General features: G+C 23.4%; 2 protein-coding genes across 6 annotated transcripts; one reads left to right on the top strand and one right to left on the bottom strand.

Annotated features, from left to right (window-relative positions):
• The first annotated feature begins 46 nt into the window (after nt 1–46).
• Nucleotides 47–4,711, top strand: Mcm3 (minichromosome maintenance 3). Of its 2 annotated transcripts, none has more exons than XM_003698314.4 (12): nt 47–207; nt 775–874; nt 965–1,077; nt 1,199–1,401; nt 1,484–1,614; nt 1,713–1,951; nt 2,067–2,309; nt 2,829–3,192; nt 3,272–3,576; nt 3,657–3,807; nt 3,903–4,342; nt 4,420–4,711. In XM_003698314.4, the coding sequence occupies exons 2-12, from the start codon at nt 803–805 to the stop codon at nt 4,616–4,618; spliced, it is 2,460 nt and encodes an 819-aa protein (XP_003698362.4). In that variant the 5' UTR covers nt 47–207; nt 775–802; the 3' UTR covers nt 4,619–4,711. The 2 variants fall into 2 exon arrangements, with proteins under 2 accessions (XP_003698362.4, XP_086765610.1); XM_086909484.1 differs by lacking the exon at nt 47–207 and adding an exon at nt 467–485.
• A 2,150-nt stretch (nt 4,712–6,861) lies between these two features.
• On the bottom strand, nt 6,862–16,262 carry LOC100869321 (sodium leak channel NALCN). Of its 4 annotated transcripts, none has more exons than XR_015292385.1 (29): nt 16,048–16,262; nt 15,560–15,693; nt 15,274–15,459; nt 14,978–15,207; nt 14,633–14,910; nt 14,277–14,524; nt 13,390–13,779; nt 13,071–13,262; nt 12,872–13,009; nt 12,594–12,800; nt 12,309–12,505; nt 12,112–12,234; nt 11,842–12,015; nt 11,602–11,781; nt 11,227–11,479; nt 10,989–11,156; nt 10,608–10,816; nt 10,415–10,535; nt 10,216–10,349; nt 9,970–10,135; nt 9,542–9,736; nt 9,170–9,387; nt 8,833–9,056; nt 8,620–8,756; nt 8,401–8,547; nt 8,173–8,329; nt 7,963–8,079; nt 7,650–7,824; nt 6,862–7,574 (listed from the first exon to the last, which is right to left on the bottom strand). XR_015292385.1 is itself a non-coding variant. In XM_086909418.1 (29 exons), exons 2-29 carry the CDS (start codon nt 15,662–15,664, stop codon nt 7,396–7,398), a joined length of 5,238 nt encoding a protein of 1,745 aa, XP_086765544.1. In that variant the 5' UTR covers nt 15,665–15,693; nt 16,048–16,262; the 3' UTR covers nt 6,862–7,395. The 4 variants fall into 4 exon arrangements, 3 of the variants coding, with proteins under 3 accessions (XP_086765544.1, XP_086765553.1, XP_086765549.1); XM_086909418.1 differs by having other exon boundaries at nt 8,401–8,537; XM_086909427.1 differs by having other exon boundaries at nt 6,862–7,541; nt 8,401–8,537.
• Between the last annotated feature and the right edge of the window lie 41 nt (nt 16,263–16,303).

The following is a 16,303-nucleotide window of genomic DNA, read 5'->3' as shown; positions in this document are numbered from 1 at the left end:
TAAAATAAATTTTTTAGATTATTTTATTGACATTTTTAGTCATTTTATAGTCATTTTTTTATCTGATATATATTAAAAAAATAAATAAGTTTTTCTCAAATTTTAATATTTTTTTTATAATTTGTTAAATTCTACAATTAAAAGTATTTATTTATGTTGTTTTTTTTACGTATAAAATTATCATCTTATCAAATTTCATTGAAATCAGTAAGGCATATTTAATTATAAATACTATTATATTCCTTGTAAATTTTGATGATTAATAATTATTTATATATAAATGTTTCTAATACAAAATTAAATAATTCATAATTTGAAAAATATGTTTTAATTAACATTATTATATATCAAATTTTATATTTAATGTCTAAAATCGATTATTTGAAGATATTTTATAGTATATCCGATTATATGATATAGTTTTTCTGCAATATATTATACAACAGTTTAGGTTAAAAAAGCATCTTCTCCAAAAAATAAAAAGTGTATTATTTCTCTTGTGCAAAACTCGATTATTATTTTTTTAATTAAATTTTTTATTACTATGAACTTTTTAACAAAATAATTGAATAATTATAAATATAATTACAATTTTAGAATTATACTGACATTATAGAAAGTATATAAATTTGTATCGAAATATGAAAATATCGATTCTTTAAAATATATCGATTCAAAAATGATATAGTTCTTGCATTCCCGCGTAAACTATTATGGAAATTTATTTGTCAGCTAGTATATATCTTAAATTCTATATTTATTAAATATTTTTAGATATTAAAATAATAAAATTAATATAACAATGGATATCATTGATCGAGATCAAAGATTGGAAGAAATACAAAGGGAATATGTAGATTTTTTAGATGACATGGTATGTAAATTTATATTAGTAATGATATAATTATTAGATATACATGTATTAATACAAAATTATTTTTTTTACCATTGTACCATTGTTTAGGAGGATCAAGGCATTTATACTACTCTTGTCAAAAATATGATTGAAGAAGGCAATCACAGATTATATATAAATGTTAACGATTTACGAAAAAAAAATCCTGCTCGTGCAGCAAAGTACATTATATTTAATTTATTCATTTTTAGTTTTTATTTTTTTAGATATATCTTAATTATATTATCCTTATAATAAGAATAATATATTTTCATAAAACATTAATTTCAATTTATTTTATAGTCTATTAAATAATTCTTTCGAAGAACATCAAGCTTTTCAAAATGCATTGAAACAATTTGTTACAAATATTGATGCAAATTATGTGAAAGAAGATCTTTTTATAGCATTTGAAGGAAGCTTTGGAAACAAACATGTTACACCAAGAACTCTTACCTCAAATTTTTTAGGTAACTTAGTTTGTGTAGAAGGTATAGTCACAAAATGTAAGTTAAAATTCTTTATATGAATTTTATGTATGAATTTTATTATTTTGATTCTGAAGTTAGATTTTTTGAATTTTATAAGGTTCCTTGGTACGTCCAAAGGTTGTAAGAAGTGTTCATTATTGTAGTGTCACAAAAACAGTAATGGAAAGAACTTATTCTGATTTTACATCTTTTGAAGCATTTCCACAATCTGCTGTGTACCCAACTACAGTAATTTCTAATTTATATATTTTTTATATATATTCTTATGTATAATTTAAAAGTAAAAAATATATTTCACATATATTTCTAACATTTTTGAAATATAGGATGAAGATGGTAATCCATTAGAAACAGAATTTGGTCTTTCTACATATAAAGATCATCAAACATTGACTATTCAAGAAATGCCAGAAAAAGCACCAACTGGTCAGTTACCGAGAAGCATAGATGTGATATGTGATAATGATTTAGTAGATCTTTGTAAACCTGGAGATAGAGTTCAGATTGTTGGAAGTTTCAGATGTTTACCTGGTAAACAAGGAGGATATACAACAGGAACTTTTAAGTATATTGATTATATTGATATTATATAATATAAATTATTATATAATAAATATATTTGATATAATAAATTTTTAAAATAATATTGAGATAAATAAATATAAAAACTATTTTTGTAGAACAATTTTAATTGCTAACAATATTATGCAATTAAGCAAAGAAGCTAATCTATCTATTTCACATGATGATGTTGCTATGTGTAAAAAACTTGCAAAAAATAATCCATGTAAAAATATTTTTGAGTTACTCAGTAGATCACTAGCACCTTCTATTCATGGACATGATTATGTAAAAAAAGCAATTTTATGTTTATTACTCGGTGGTGTTGAGAAATTATTACCTAATGGTACAAGATTAAGAGGGTAAAATATTTTAAACTATGTTATATATAGTTACATATATAATTATATATATTATATAGAATATTAATATATTCGAGAGATATTTTTGAAAAATTTATTATAAAGATTAATATAATAATAATAATAAAACATTGATAATTTTATTTAAAATTATTTAAAAAATTTTATTTATTGCATTATTAGCAATTTAAATTCACATTAAATGAAGCAAAAAGAAAAATAATGAAATAATATGATGAAAATAAAACTATTTTATTCTATCTCCATCTCGATTCATGATTCATTTAATGTAAATTTTAAATGATTATTATTTATTAAATTTAATATAAATATTTAATATATTTAATAAATAAATCTCAACTGATATTATATCAACTTTTGTATTTATTTTGATGTTTAAAATCCACTTTCTTCTTTTTTCTTCAAAGTCTTACGAATATATTAACATTCTCTATAATAAATTTTATTTAAAGAAATTGAAATCTAATTATTAATCTAAATTGCTAATTTAATTTGTAGAGACATTAATATTCTGCTTATTGGTGATCCATCTGTTGCAAAATCACAACTTTTGCGTTATGTTTTATGTACTGCTCCGAGAGCAATACCAACTACTGGTAGAGGATCATCTGGTGTGGGTTTAACAGCTGCTGTTACTGTAGACAATGAGACAGGAGAACGTCGACTTGAAGCTGGAGCTATGGTATTAGCAGATCGCGGAATTATTTGTATAGATGAGTTTGATAAAATGTCAGATATTGATAGAACAGCTATCCATGAAGTAATGGAACAAGGAAAAGTAACAATTGCTAAAGCAGGAATACATGCTAGTTTAAATGCACGATGTTCAGTATTGGCAGCTGCAAATCCAGTTTATGGAAGAGTAAATTTTATATTAATTAAAAAATTAAATATACATTAACATATTTTTGTTTATATTAATAATTTTTTTTTTTTTTTAGTATGATCAGTATAAAACACCAATGGAAAATATTGGTCTCCAAGATTCATTGCTTTCTCGTTTCGATTTATTATTTGTCATGTTAGATATTGTAGATTCTGAACAAGATCAAATGATTAGTGAACATGTTGTTAGAATGCATAGATACAGAAATTCAAAAGAACAGGATGGAGAAGCATTACCTCTAGGTAGTAAAATAGATATATTAACTACAAAAAATCCAGATCAAATTCTTTTTGAAGAAACAGAGACTCAAATTTATCAGAAATATGATCCCTTATTACATGGATTATTGCAATCTAAAAGGTATACTTAATAATAATTTCTATTTTTAAATTTAAATTTATAATAACATAATTCTTTGTATAATAATAATGTATTTTTAGTGATCAAATTTTAACCATAAATTTTATGAGAAAATATATTCATATAGCTCGTTGTATGAAACCAAAGCTCACAGAAGAAGCTAGTGAAGTAATTGCTGCTGAATATTCAAAATTACGATCAGAAGAATCAATAGATTCTGACACAGCAAGAGTAAATAATTTTTCTTATTTTTTTTATTATATTATTATTTAATAGAAATTTTCATTTATTCATTATTTCATTAATTTTTTATTATTTCATATTAGACTCAACCTGTAACAGCTCGTACTTTAGAAACACTGATTCGGTTATCTACCGCACATGCAAAAGCTCGTTTATCAAAAAATGTTACCGCAGAAGATGCACATGCAGCGATAGAATTGGTAGAGTTTGCTTATTTTAAACGAGTATTGGAAAAAGAAAAGAAAAAACGAAGACGAAATGATAGTGAAGAAAGTACAGATGGAGAAAATCAAAACGAAAAAAAGAAAAAACGTGCAAAAAAAGTAAAAGAAACTTTACAAGATCAAGATCCATATAACTTTGAAAGCGACGATGATAGTTATATTGATGAAGCTGCAAAAAGAATTACTAGAGCACAAATGAAAACAACTGATTCAAGTTCAAACCAATCATCAGCACCTGATTCTGATTGTATTAGATTACCATTATTACCAGAAACTCTTAGTATCATTAATGAAGAAAGGTATATTTAAATTATTTTTAATCTTTTATTATTTTTAAAAAATATCTCAATATTATATACATATTCTGTAATTTTAGATTGAAAGTTTTTAGAACACTTCTTTATAAATTATTTCAACAACAAAGAGCACAATCACTTCCATTATCTAGAGTACGCGAATATATAAATAATCAACAAAGTCAAGAATTTACATCTAATGAAATTACTGCTGCAATTAATAAAATGTCTGATGCAAATCAAATTATGGTTGCAGATGATAATATTTTTCTTATGTAAGATATTTTATTCTATACATTATTTTACATTTTTTACAAAATTGTAAAAATGATTTATAAAAACATTTTAATAAATATCTATATTTCAATTAAATTATATTTTTAAAGTTTTTATTTATATTATAAGTATATTTTAAAAATATTTAATATATTTTAATTCATAATTTATATAAATAATATTTGATTTTTATTTTTTTCCAAAATAAAACAGCTATATCATGGAAAATAATTAAAAAATTTTAATAGAATAATTAAATTTTTATTTCTTATATATTTACAACTATATTTATAACTAACATTAGTATATATATGTGTATATATATATATATATATATATATATATATATATATACATATATACATACATACATATATATATACATATATACATATATACATACATACATATATATACACACACACACTAAATAATACTATATATATATTTACAATTAACATTAATGATCAACATTCATTATAATATTGTAAACAATATGTTTTATATTTTTAGGTTTTTCTTTTATAGTAAATATTAATTTTATATACATATATATATATATATATATATATATATATATACACTAATGTTAGTTATAAGTGTGTAAATATATAAGAAATAAAAATTTAATTATTATAGATACAAATATTTATGCTATTTCATTTATATACATTTAAGTTTTTTTTTTAAATATAACTTATTATTTGCATTTATTAAATTATTTGCATATTATTAAAAAAAGTTTTTAACTTTGTAATGTCATTATTTTTACATAATTGTTATAGCTGTTTTTACAGTTTTTTATAATTATGAATATAGCATTTTTATAATTATAATATAAAATCAAATTAGAAAATAATTTTATTATTTGGTATTTAATTTATGATACATACGATCATAATATTTGGAATTATTATATTCGTTTCATTTTAGAATTTGCATAATTAAATGATTTATAATATATATTTATAATATATCGTTGAATGTACCAAATTGTTGTATTTTATTATATAAAAATTATACATTTACATATATACATTTGTAATTTATGGTACAAATGGGATCAAAAAAATATATTTAAATGAAATCATAACTGCGAAAAACGAAATTTATTTACGAAGATATAGATTTCGAAAAAACATAATTAAGAGTCAATCAAATATTATTTACGTATGTATTTGAATATTGATTGATATTTAGATCAATATATATCATTATTAAATAATTTTATATAAAATAAAATATCTGGTCATATTTATTAATCTTAATATTTATTAACATGTATTTAAGATGTGGATCACATTAAATATAATGAATAATAGTAATAATAAAATAATAATTAAAAATAGTTAAAATAATTGCTTTAATTGAATTTAGTTTGTTATTTATTAATTGATGATTTTATAATTTGAAGAATTTCATATATGTAAGGTCAACATTTTAAATATCTTAATTAAAAATTGTAGATAGATTAAGAAAATAAGAAATTAAATTTAATTAATATTAATAGAGTAACTATACTATTTATTTCATTATTAACATTTGTTATATTTAGTATTTCCCAAAACTTGAAAAATTAGATATTGATAATACTTCAATATAAAAATCTTTAATATCAATCAGTCAAATGTATTTATCATATAAATATATATTGAATTTGATTAATTTTTAAATATAATTTTTGTTCAAAAATAATATCTTCAATTTTTTAATTTTCTTAATTTTTATATTTGAATTATAAAATTAGCATCTTCTTAGTTCCATTTATACTATAGATTATGAACTCTTTATGAATATATTATATTCTCTATGAATTGTAATAAGAAATCACTAATATTAATCAATCATTTATTATCAACTATTCTCTATATAATAAATCTTTATATTATAAGATATAATTATATTAAAAATAAATATATTTCGCATTTAAATATTTTTTATTTATATTCAAAATTTTTTTGTTTCTAATAACATTAATTTTATTGATCATAATTAAAATGATTTTATGATTTAATTTAATATTTTTTTATTATATAAAATTTACTATATCTTCTGTATCTTCATATTTCAATATCAATTGATAAATATATATATATAATATAATATAATATAATATATATATATAACAAAATTAATTATATAAAAAATGCATTATAATCTATAAAACAAAATTATAATCACAATATTATAATTTAAAAATCATTTTATGAAACCTTATATTTGTAATAACAAATTAAGATGTAAGGGAAAAATTAAACTTAAATTAAAAAAAAATATATATTAAATAATACATTAAAATTAAAAATAAAAATACAGATATAATATAAATCTAATTTTCATGCAATAATATTTGTTTTATCATTTCAATAAAGTATTACAAAATTTCCGTATCTAAAAATAATGATTAAAAAATATAAATCATCTTTTTAAATATATTTTTATATTTTTCTTTATGAACAATAATATAGAAAATAAGATTAAAAAAATAATTGTATTTTAAAACTTTTAATTAAATTAGAGAAATTATATCTTTTCTTTTCTCTATTGTAAATTTCAATGGTTTATTTTTAACACTTTTTAGTACTTTGGATATATATTTTGTTTCCTATTTACCAATTTTTTTGCATTTGTACACAAAAAAAAAAACGAAGCATAAACAATGTACAAATTTTATATCATCATTAAAAATACTAAGAAGCATATGCTTCATTTATTACGTTAATAATTTATTTTATTTGGTATTTTTTTAATTTATACTGATGAAAAATACAAATGAATATTTAAACTTCGTCTTCACTGGACTCACTGCTATATGCCAATTGTTCCTTCCACCATTCTCGAACTTCTAGCATAATGCTGGAAGGTTTTGATACAATTGCCTTTGCATTGATTGTTTCCCGCTGTTGTCTGCTTTGCTCAGTGCTCTCTGTGAGATGTGGCAAATTATTTTTCGGCATCGCTTCAAATGGAAAGTTCATGTTGGACAAAAGCAAAATAAAAAGATATAAATATATAATGAAAAAAATATATTTACGTGGAGGTCTATTATTTTTTTTTTTTGGTACCGCATTTTTATCTTTTTCACATCTAATTGAAGCAGGATCTGATAATGTTGGAGTTAAATACTTTCTTCCTGATCCACTACCTATGCTATCAGATCTTGGAAGAACGACTGGTTTTTTTACTTTATGTCTAGTTCCATCAGTATCCTTAAATTTAATATTAATAATAAATAATAAAAATTAATAAAAATAACAGATAAAAAATACAAAAATTATACTATATATATATTTTAATATACAGTATAATATATTAAAAAATATATAACAAATAATATAAAAATTTACTTTTGTTTCAATTTCTTCTTCTTTGACGATCTCTTTTCCTTTCTCTTCTACATGTTCTTGCTGTTGAACTTGTTCAGTATTAGCGCGAAGACCTGCTACAAGACTATTTTGTTGCTTCTACAATGTATCAATTAAATAATTCATTTTATTTAATATTTTATTTTTTTAAAAATACTTGGAATATTTTATACTATTTTTCTTTAAACTTACCCCACTTGCACGAATTTTTTTTAGACAACCTTCTAGCCAATTTCTGATTGTTTGCTTAGCAACTTCTTCTTCAATAATATATTCAAACTCTTCTCTCGCCAATAATTCTTCAAGCTGAAGAGCTTTTCGAATATCAACTGAACGATAGGATAACATACTGAAGAAAAATATTTTTTATTAATAGAAATATTTAAAAAAATATATATATTTGTTTATCAAAAAATTTACTTGATAACATCATGAAAAGTAACATCTTCCCCATTATTCAACTTTTCTAGTTCATAACACATATGTTTAAAAAGAAGACGATCCTTCTGTGGATCAGTCTCTAATCTGCCTTTTAATAATCGTAAAATAAACTTTACCTAAAACAAACTAATATATCATTATTTCTAGCCAATTTATAATAGTTTATTAAACATGTAATAATTTCTCTTATAAACGTACCCGTTTCACAGGTATAAAACCTTTTTGATGATTGTCAACAACATTCCAAGTGTTTTGAAAGTTTCTAATATCAGCATAAGATAATAAAGCATCTTCTTCATTTGAATAAAATAAAGAAAAATTTTCCATAATAATAGCTATTATAGAAAATTAGTTTTTAGATATTATTCTAAAATAATCAATATATATTTGAAACAATCAATTAATACTTACCAACTAGAAGATTTAAAACGATATAAGTAATAATGACATAGAAAGTACAAAAATATATTAAAGAAGCATGAAAGTTGCCGCAATCAGTTTCCCAATAATTAGCGGCAGGAGTACAATACGGTGGTTGTATCATGCAATCATGCATTATTTTATTCCAGTCTTCACCTGTGACAATACGGAAGAGCATCGCAACGCCAGTTACAGGTGACTCAAAATTAGCACGCCTAAATAATAATTGCTTCTTTTAATATTATATTAAAATAAAAATATTCGTACTATTTAATTATTTTAATAGAATTATTTTTTGGTTTTGTTATATAAAAATACATAATATTACCTTCCTATACCTTCACCATACTTTACAGTTCCAAAGATAATCGTACCAGCTAGTGCATAAAAGAAAACAAGGAGAAACATGCCAAATATAATGAAAAAACTTTTACAAACGGATACTCCAACTGTTAACATCAACATTTTGAGAGTTGTATGTTTTCCAGTAATTGTAAAGAATCTAAGAATCACAACCATAAAGCCGATTACGTACGACAAATCGTTCTGCAAAAAAGATATTCATTAAAAATCTATATTATATATTTATAAATTATAACAATAATGATAAAATTTCATTTTCGTTTTCTCTCTCTCTCTCTCTCTCTCTCTCTCTCTCTCTCTCTCTCTGGATCATTATATAATAATAATATTGATTTACCTTCATTGTACAATGAATGATGATCCAAATAACACCGACAACTGTCACGAGCAAATCATATCTGTTTCTTCTGGACTGCCAATAGCCACGTGGTGTAAAAGCAATATTTTTCATAATTACTTCCACGAGGAAGATGAGTGTCAGAATCGTGGACACCGTAGCGAGTGCTTCCGTGTGTTCTTCCTCGATTCTCCACTTAAAGGACAAAAGATAAAAAAATATTTGTTAACGAAAAAAAAAAATATGTCGATTTACTTTTACCACGGTCTAATGGTAGCCGGCAAGGAACAAATGATTCAAAGTAACAGTTAATGAATTTTATCCTTTCACGAAAAGTATTTTAATTAGTTACAAAATGATGTTATAGTGTTGTAGTGTTTTGTGTGTTGTCATTATTATACAAAGAGCATAAAAATTATCCAACTCACAGAGACACATAGAAGAGAACTGTTTATAAGCACCATAACTGCAATGAATCTTTTAAAATAGATATTCTGAGTGATATCATAGATAAATGCTCTGAATTTCTTTCCATCTGGTCTAGGTGGTAAATGTAACGGTTGTGCAATTTTTAATCGCTTTTTTAAATCACACCTATTTAAATCATAATATATTTGTTTAAAATTTTTATATATCATTTAAAAATTCATTAAATAAATTAATTAAAGATTTACCATCGTCTTTGATCAACTGTAAGTAAGGCAGTCCCTTTATTTTCAGAATAATTAGCAATGACAACACCGACGAACAGAGTTAAACCAATCATACAACCCAGGAAAATATAAATGTGAATATAAATAGCATGAACCTAAAAAAAAAAATCTTTGAATAATATAATTTTAGAAATATTTTAAGATAATATTAATTACTTACTGGACCAAGAGCTTTAATAAGAACATCTCTAACATCAAGCCATCCTTTAAAAGAAAGTACTTCAAAAAGTGCCATTAATGCATCACCAATATTGTCAAAATTAAATCTTTTAGGATTGGCCCTAAAAAAGTTTTAATGTCTTCTTAGAAGCATTTTTATTGTATTATTTATATTTTCTTTTCAATAAACTTACCAAACACGTGGTACTAATATAGATGGATAACTTTCGTTTTCACCTGGTTGCAATTTCATTTTTGTTACGAATACTCTTCTCATAAATACTCCAACACAATCTTCTCGTTTTAAAATAGTAGGATCATTACAACGCGCTAATCTACCTCCATAAAGTTGTACACCATAACTCGCAAATATAAACATCAGTAAAATCAATAGAGTAGACACCTAAAAATTTTTTATTCATTTTTTATCTGAATTAGATCACTTTTCTGCAATATTTCGGAATAAATCTGTCCATATAAACAAAATAAAAGAGTGGATTTTTGTTACTGAAAAATTAGTTAAATTTGATTATAAAAGCATCTCAACATTTGAATTTTTAATTAAAATTATTTACCAATAAGATCTCTTTGAATCCTCTACATAATTCATAAACAACTTTTCTCATATGTGGTACAAGAGTGAAAATTCTTAATGGTCTAACACAACGTAAAATCATTAGAAGTTGTGCACCTGAATTTGGTGGAACGCTTTTTGGCATCCAACAAAGAAACACAAGGCTGACCTAAACGTCGACTGAATTAGTGTTAAATTTACTAAATATTATATAGCAGAAATGATTTTTTTCAACATACAACATAAATAAAAACATCCAAAACAGAAGCGACATCTTTAATATAGGCCTTTGGTGTGAAAAATAGTCCATCTGCTAAAATCTTTAGAGTTAATTCAATACTCATAAAGATCACAAAACCATATTCTGCAATTTGTAATGCTGGAATTTCCATTACACGATAGCGTGGTGTTTCAAACATCATAGAAATACAAGACATAGTCGTAGCAAAAATCATCACCCAATCAAGATATGTGACCAAACCAAGAAAATTGCTATAAAAAATATATAGCTATCATCCATTTAATTTCTTTTTTTTTCTCTTTTTTTTTTAAATTTTAAATAATAATCTAAGATATAAATTAAAGTAATTATTATTTATATTAAAAGTACTTACTGTAAACTTTTATATTGAACTTTTCTTTCTTTTCCAGTTAAAGGATCTTTCACATTTGTATCGTATCTTGCATAAACAAGTGATTGACAAATTTTACGGAATTTACTCTCACGCGGTACTGCGAATAGTGGTGTATCAAAAAACGGATGATTCTCACGTAAATCTTCTTCACGTTGATTTCTACATAAGCGTAATAAGTAGCAGAAAAAGTATAGATGAAAAGAAATGATTGTATTTTACCTTCGCATTTCGGCTTGTTGTCGTTTAGCTTGCAATAATTTAATATCCAAATCATGCGGTCTACTGCGAGAAGAGCTAACTCTGTTTATTCCACCAATATCACCATTTTCCATCAAATGTTCATATGTTTGTTTTAGCTTGATTGATCCACTACGAACACTTCTTCTAATTGACCTTATTATATGAATAGATTGATTGATATAAAAAAATAAATTTTTAAAATTTTTCTTACTTCAAGTATTATATTATTACATAAATTTAAGATTTTACTTTTTTTGATCAAAACGAAGTTGTTTAGCACTACTAACAGTGCCTTGTGGTTTTAGAAGACCTTTTCCCGGTACTGGTATCATAGCAGAATCACCTAATAACAATCTTTGATTGTTGGAATCACTAAAAATTTATATATACATATATATTGTAATCTTATGAACTATTTAAAAATATTATGTTTTATGAATATTCACTTTATAATATAAATAACAGCTGCTTTTTTAAGACTGGTGACAACATTTCTTACTTTAGGTGGATTATTTAAAATTTTTACTGGACGTTGTTTTCTATATATCATTTTTGAATCAAAAGTTTCATTTATTTTCTTTACTCCTTCATTTTCTTCGTTTTCCATTTCAAATACAAATTGTCTCATGAAACTTTCACGAACCTAAATTATATATACAAAAAATATCTATATTTTAATCTTTATAACACACACATACACAATATATATATGGATAATGAATAATACTTACTTTTGGAAGATTAAAATCTGATGGTACTTTATGTAAACATGTCATTTGAGGACTGTCAGGAAATTTCTCAAATATTCGTAATCTAAATGGTAAAGTTTCTTTTATTTCCGCACTTTGTTCACGGAATTTTAATTGTTTCAGTTTCTTAATATCTTCATCCAATTCAAGATTATCCAAAATTACGGCGACAAATAAACTTAACACAATCTTAAAAAATTATCTTAACATTATCTTTTAATTATAATTAAAACAAATATAATATCTAAATATATTTTTACCAATGTAACAAAAAGATGATATAAAATAAAATACATAGCAACAAGAGGAGCCATTGTTTCATGTGTTCTTAACATTGTTTCATCCATAACATCTACCCAAGCTTCTTGTGTTAAGATTTGAAACATGGACATAAATGCCTAAAAAAGTTCTTTATCAATATAATTTAATTATATGTAAATCTGTTTATATTTCTTTTACCTCTGGAAATGTTTCAAATTTTGTGAAATTGCGATGAAAACAAAACAATTGCATGGAAATACTGGATGATATGACTAATAGACACATAGTAAAAATAATGAGGCTTCCTAATTTTTTCCCAGGACCAAATATTTTGTATACAAAATCTTCAAGCATTGGTGATGCCTTGATAAGTCTAACTACTCTAAGAACCTAATTATAAAACAATATTATATTAATTTATCATTGTACTTCCAATTGATTTTCTCTATAATATATTTTCAATTAATTTTATTTATAATTAAATTTATTTTAAAACTGAATAAAAATAAATAAAAACCTGAAAATATGTGAATCCAGAAAGATAGAAGAACGGAATAATATGTATGGTTGTACCAATTGCTAATAATAGTTCAAATTTATGAATCGAATGCTTGTAATAACTGCGAAATCCGAGACACCAAATTTTAAACAATGTTTCCAGATCTAAAAATATTGTAAACGCAATCTCAGCATAATAATAATTATCATAATACGTATGCCTTGGTTTCTCATCATGTTTGAAGCTCATAGTCGCAGTGGTAATACCATTTGCCAAAATTACAAACATTACCACCATACGAAAATGAGGAGATCTGAGAATGGCATGACATATAGGAGAAGCTAAACCTCCATGTTTGTTCTCATCTAAAGTTACCAATTTCCAACCATTGTCATCACCAGTTAATATCTAAAAAAGATTATATATATATATATATAAGATACTCGTGAAATATCTTTGAAAAGTTAATTTTAAAGATCGAAACAAACATAAAAGTTGATTTATAAAAATTCAGTTAAAATTATTTATTAACTTATAAGCAATTGAAATTTATGTTACATGAAATGGAAAATTTATGTTAGATGAAAAAGAAATAAAATAAGACCATTTTGTCTATGTCATCTTTGCAGTATATTTTCGGTTTGCTTTATCTAATATGAATTTAAATTATATTTATATTATTTTAACTTAATAAATAGATGTCAACCGACATTTTTGTATATTAATTTTTATGTTTATTTTTGTCTTTAAAATGTTGTTTTGACTTTTTGAAGATATTCCATGAATATATTAACAAACTATATATAATAAAGATTATATATAAAATTATATATATATTTTTATATAAATTCAATTACTTTATTACAAATTACAAATTAATTATTATATATAAAATTATTACTAACTTGTGATGCTGTGTTATTGCTGATATGTCCTCTAACACCCCACATTTGTTGGAACTGAACTCGAATTTCATTAAAAGTTTCTGTGATAACTGCTATGAAAACATTCTTCACAAGCCATGCTAAGAAAAATATCATTGTACTAAAATAAAGAACTGCACGCCAAGCAGGTAAACTATCTATTGCACGATACATAATAAAAACCCATCCTTCTTGTGATGCAGCTTGATAAACTGTAAAAATACTCGTAGCTGAAAAATAAAATTATTTATCTAAAGTATTTTATTAAAAATTATTTGAAAAATAAATTGTTTGTAAAAAATATAGTAAATATTTTATATTATAAAATTTCTTATTACCAAATTCATCAAATCCATTGAAACCCATAATATATTTTGATAACTGAAGTTTCATACAAGTCATTCCCTCTGGACATTGGTATCCTGATTCAGGATCGGTAGAACAAAAGGTATCAGGAATGGCTAAACTATTTATAGTTATATCTGTTGGATCTGTAGTAGTATTAAGAACACAATGATTTTTTAATTCACCAAAAAACTGAACGCCTAAAAGACCATAAAGAGACATGAAGAAAAGAAAGAAAAGAGTTACATTATATATCTGTTGACTTGAACGCCTGAAATTATAAATAATATAAATATATCAAATTTATAATAAATTTTTTATATTTTTAAAATATTTACTTGAAAATTTGATTAATTCTAGCTTTTGGCATAGAAAACTTTAGAAAAACTCGTAGAAAGCGTATCATAATTAATGGGCGTGGCGCGCGTAATATTGAAACATAACTAATTTCTAAAACGAAACCTAGCATCTCAAACATTTGTAATATTATAGATAACCAAAGAAAGATGACCATGCTTCCATCAAATTGGCACCAATGATCTTTTAAATAAGATTTATCCCTCTGTAACTAAATGTTTGTCAGTTTGATTGTCAGTTTATGTAAATTGTTATGTAATAATATTATGTGAATTACCTTCAATATACCCCTTATATGCATCTTGGCAATCATTTCAGCAGTAAACAAAAATGTAATAATTAAGTCACAAACAAAGGTAAAATACTGAAGTGGTGGAACTTTTTCAAAAGTTTTTGGAGTATTCAAGCAAACAGAAGCTAAAGATACCAGAGCACAAGACCTCATCAACCTTCTCACCCATAACTATAACAATTAATTATTTAGCAATTAATGCATATGCTGCTTACATGATAGGATATAAATTTTCAATATAAATAAAAGTGAATATATTTTTGTAAATTACCTTATTTACCCATTCTATATCAGCACTCTCATTGAGGGACTCCTCTGGACCATAATCAGCCAAAACAGGTTCCCCTTTGAGGCTCTGCTTACGCCCCAACATCATAATAGGAATTATGTTCGCAATGATGAAGCCTATAATATAAAATTGTTATGAATAACAGATTATAGCATATTAAACAATCAATATACATTAATGAAATGAAATTTGAATATTGAATATATAATAATACAATTTTTTAAATATTCTTTAAATAATAATTATTTGAATATTGTTTTTTTATAATTTTCAATTGTAATACAATATAATAATAAAATTATAGCTTATATTATTGAAAATTAAAATACAATATATATTAAATACGAATAATATAATAGTGAAAATTATAAAATTATTGTAATCTGATTAAAAATACATATAAGAATTTATAATATAATTAATAATTTTTAATTATATTTAATAAAAATAATATAAATAATTATTATTACCTTTTTTTAACAATTTGAGCGATAATGAAAATTGCCTTTACGGCATTAATACACACTACATTTCAACATAAAACAATGAAGTTTCATATTAAAATTATATAATAGACATCTTAATAACAACAAATTGGCGGCATTTTAGTAAACATTTTTTGGTTTAGTTCTAAGTTTCAAGTTTTCTAGTAATAAGAAATGAGCATGAGCAGTGTTGTTACTTTACACACAAATCAATATTTCAAATGAATGAAGGCGCGTAAAT

Source organism: Apis florea, unplaced genomic scaffold, assembly GCF_048593485.1.
Source record: "Apis florea isolate Af1SG1 unplaced genomic scaffold, ASM4859348v1 contig_1789_pilon, whole genome shotgun sequence".
In the NCBI taxonomy this organism is placed as follows: Eukaryota; Metazoa; Arthropoda; class Insecta; order Hymenoptera; family Apidae; genus Apis; species Apis florea.
The sequence above is the reverse complement of the archived record's forward strand: the minus strand, read 5'-3'. Positions and strand labels throughout refer to the sequence as shown.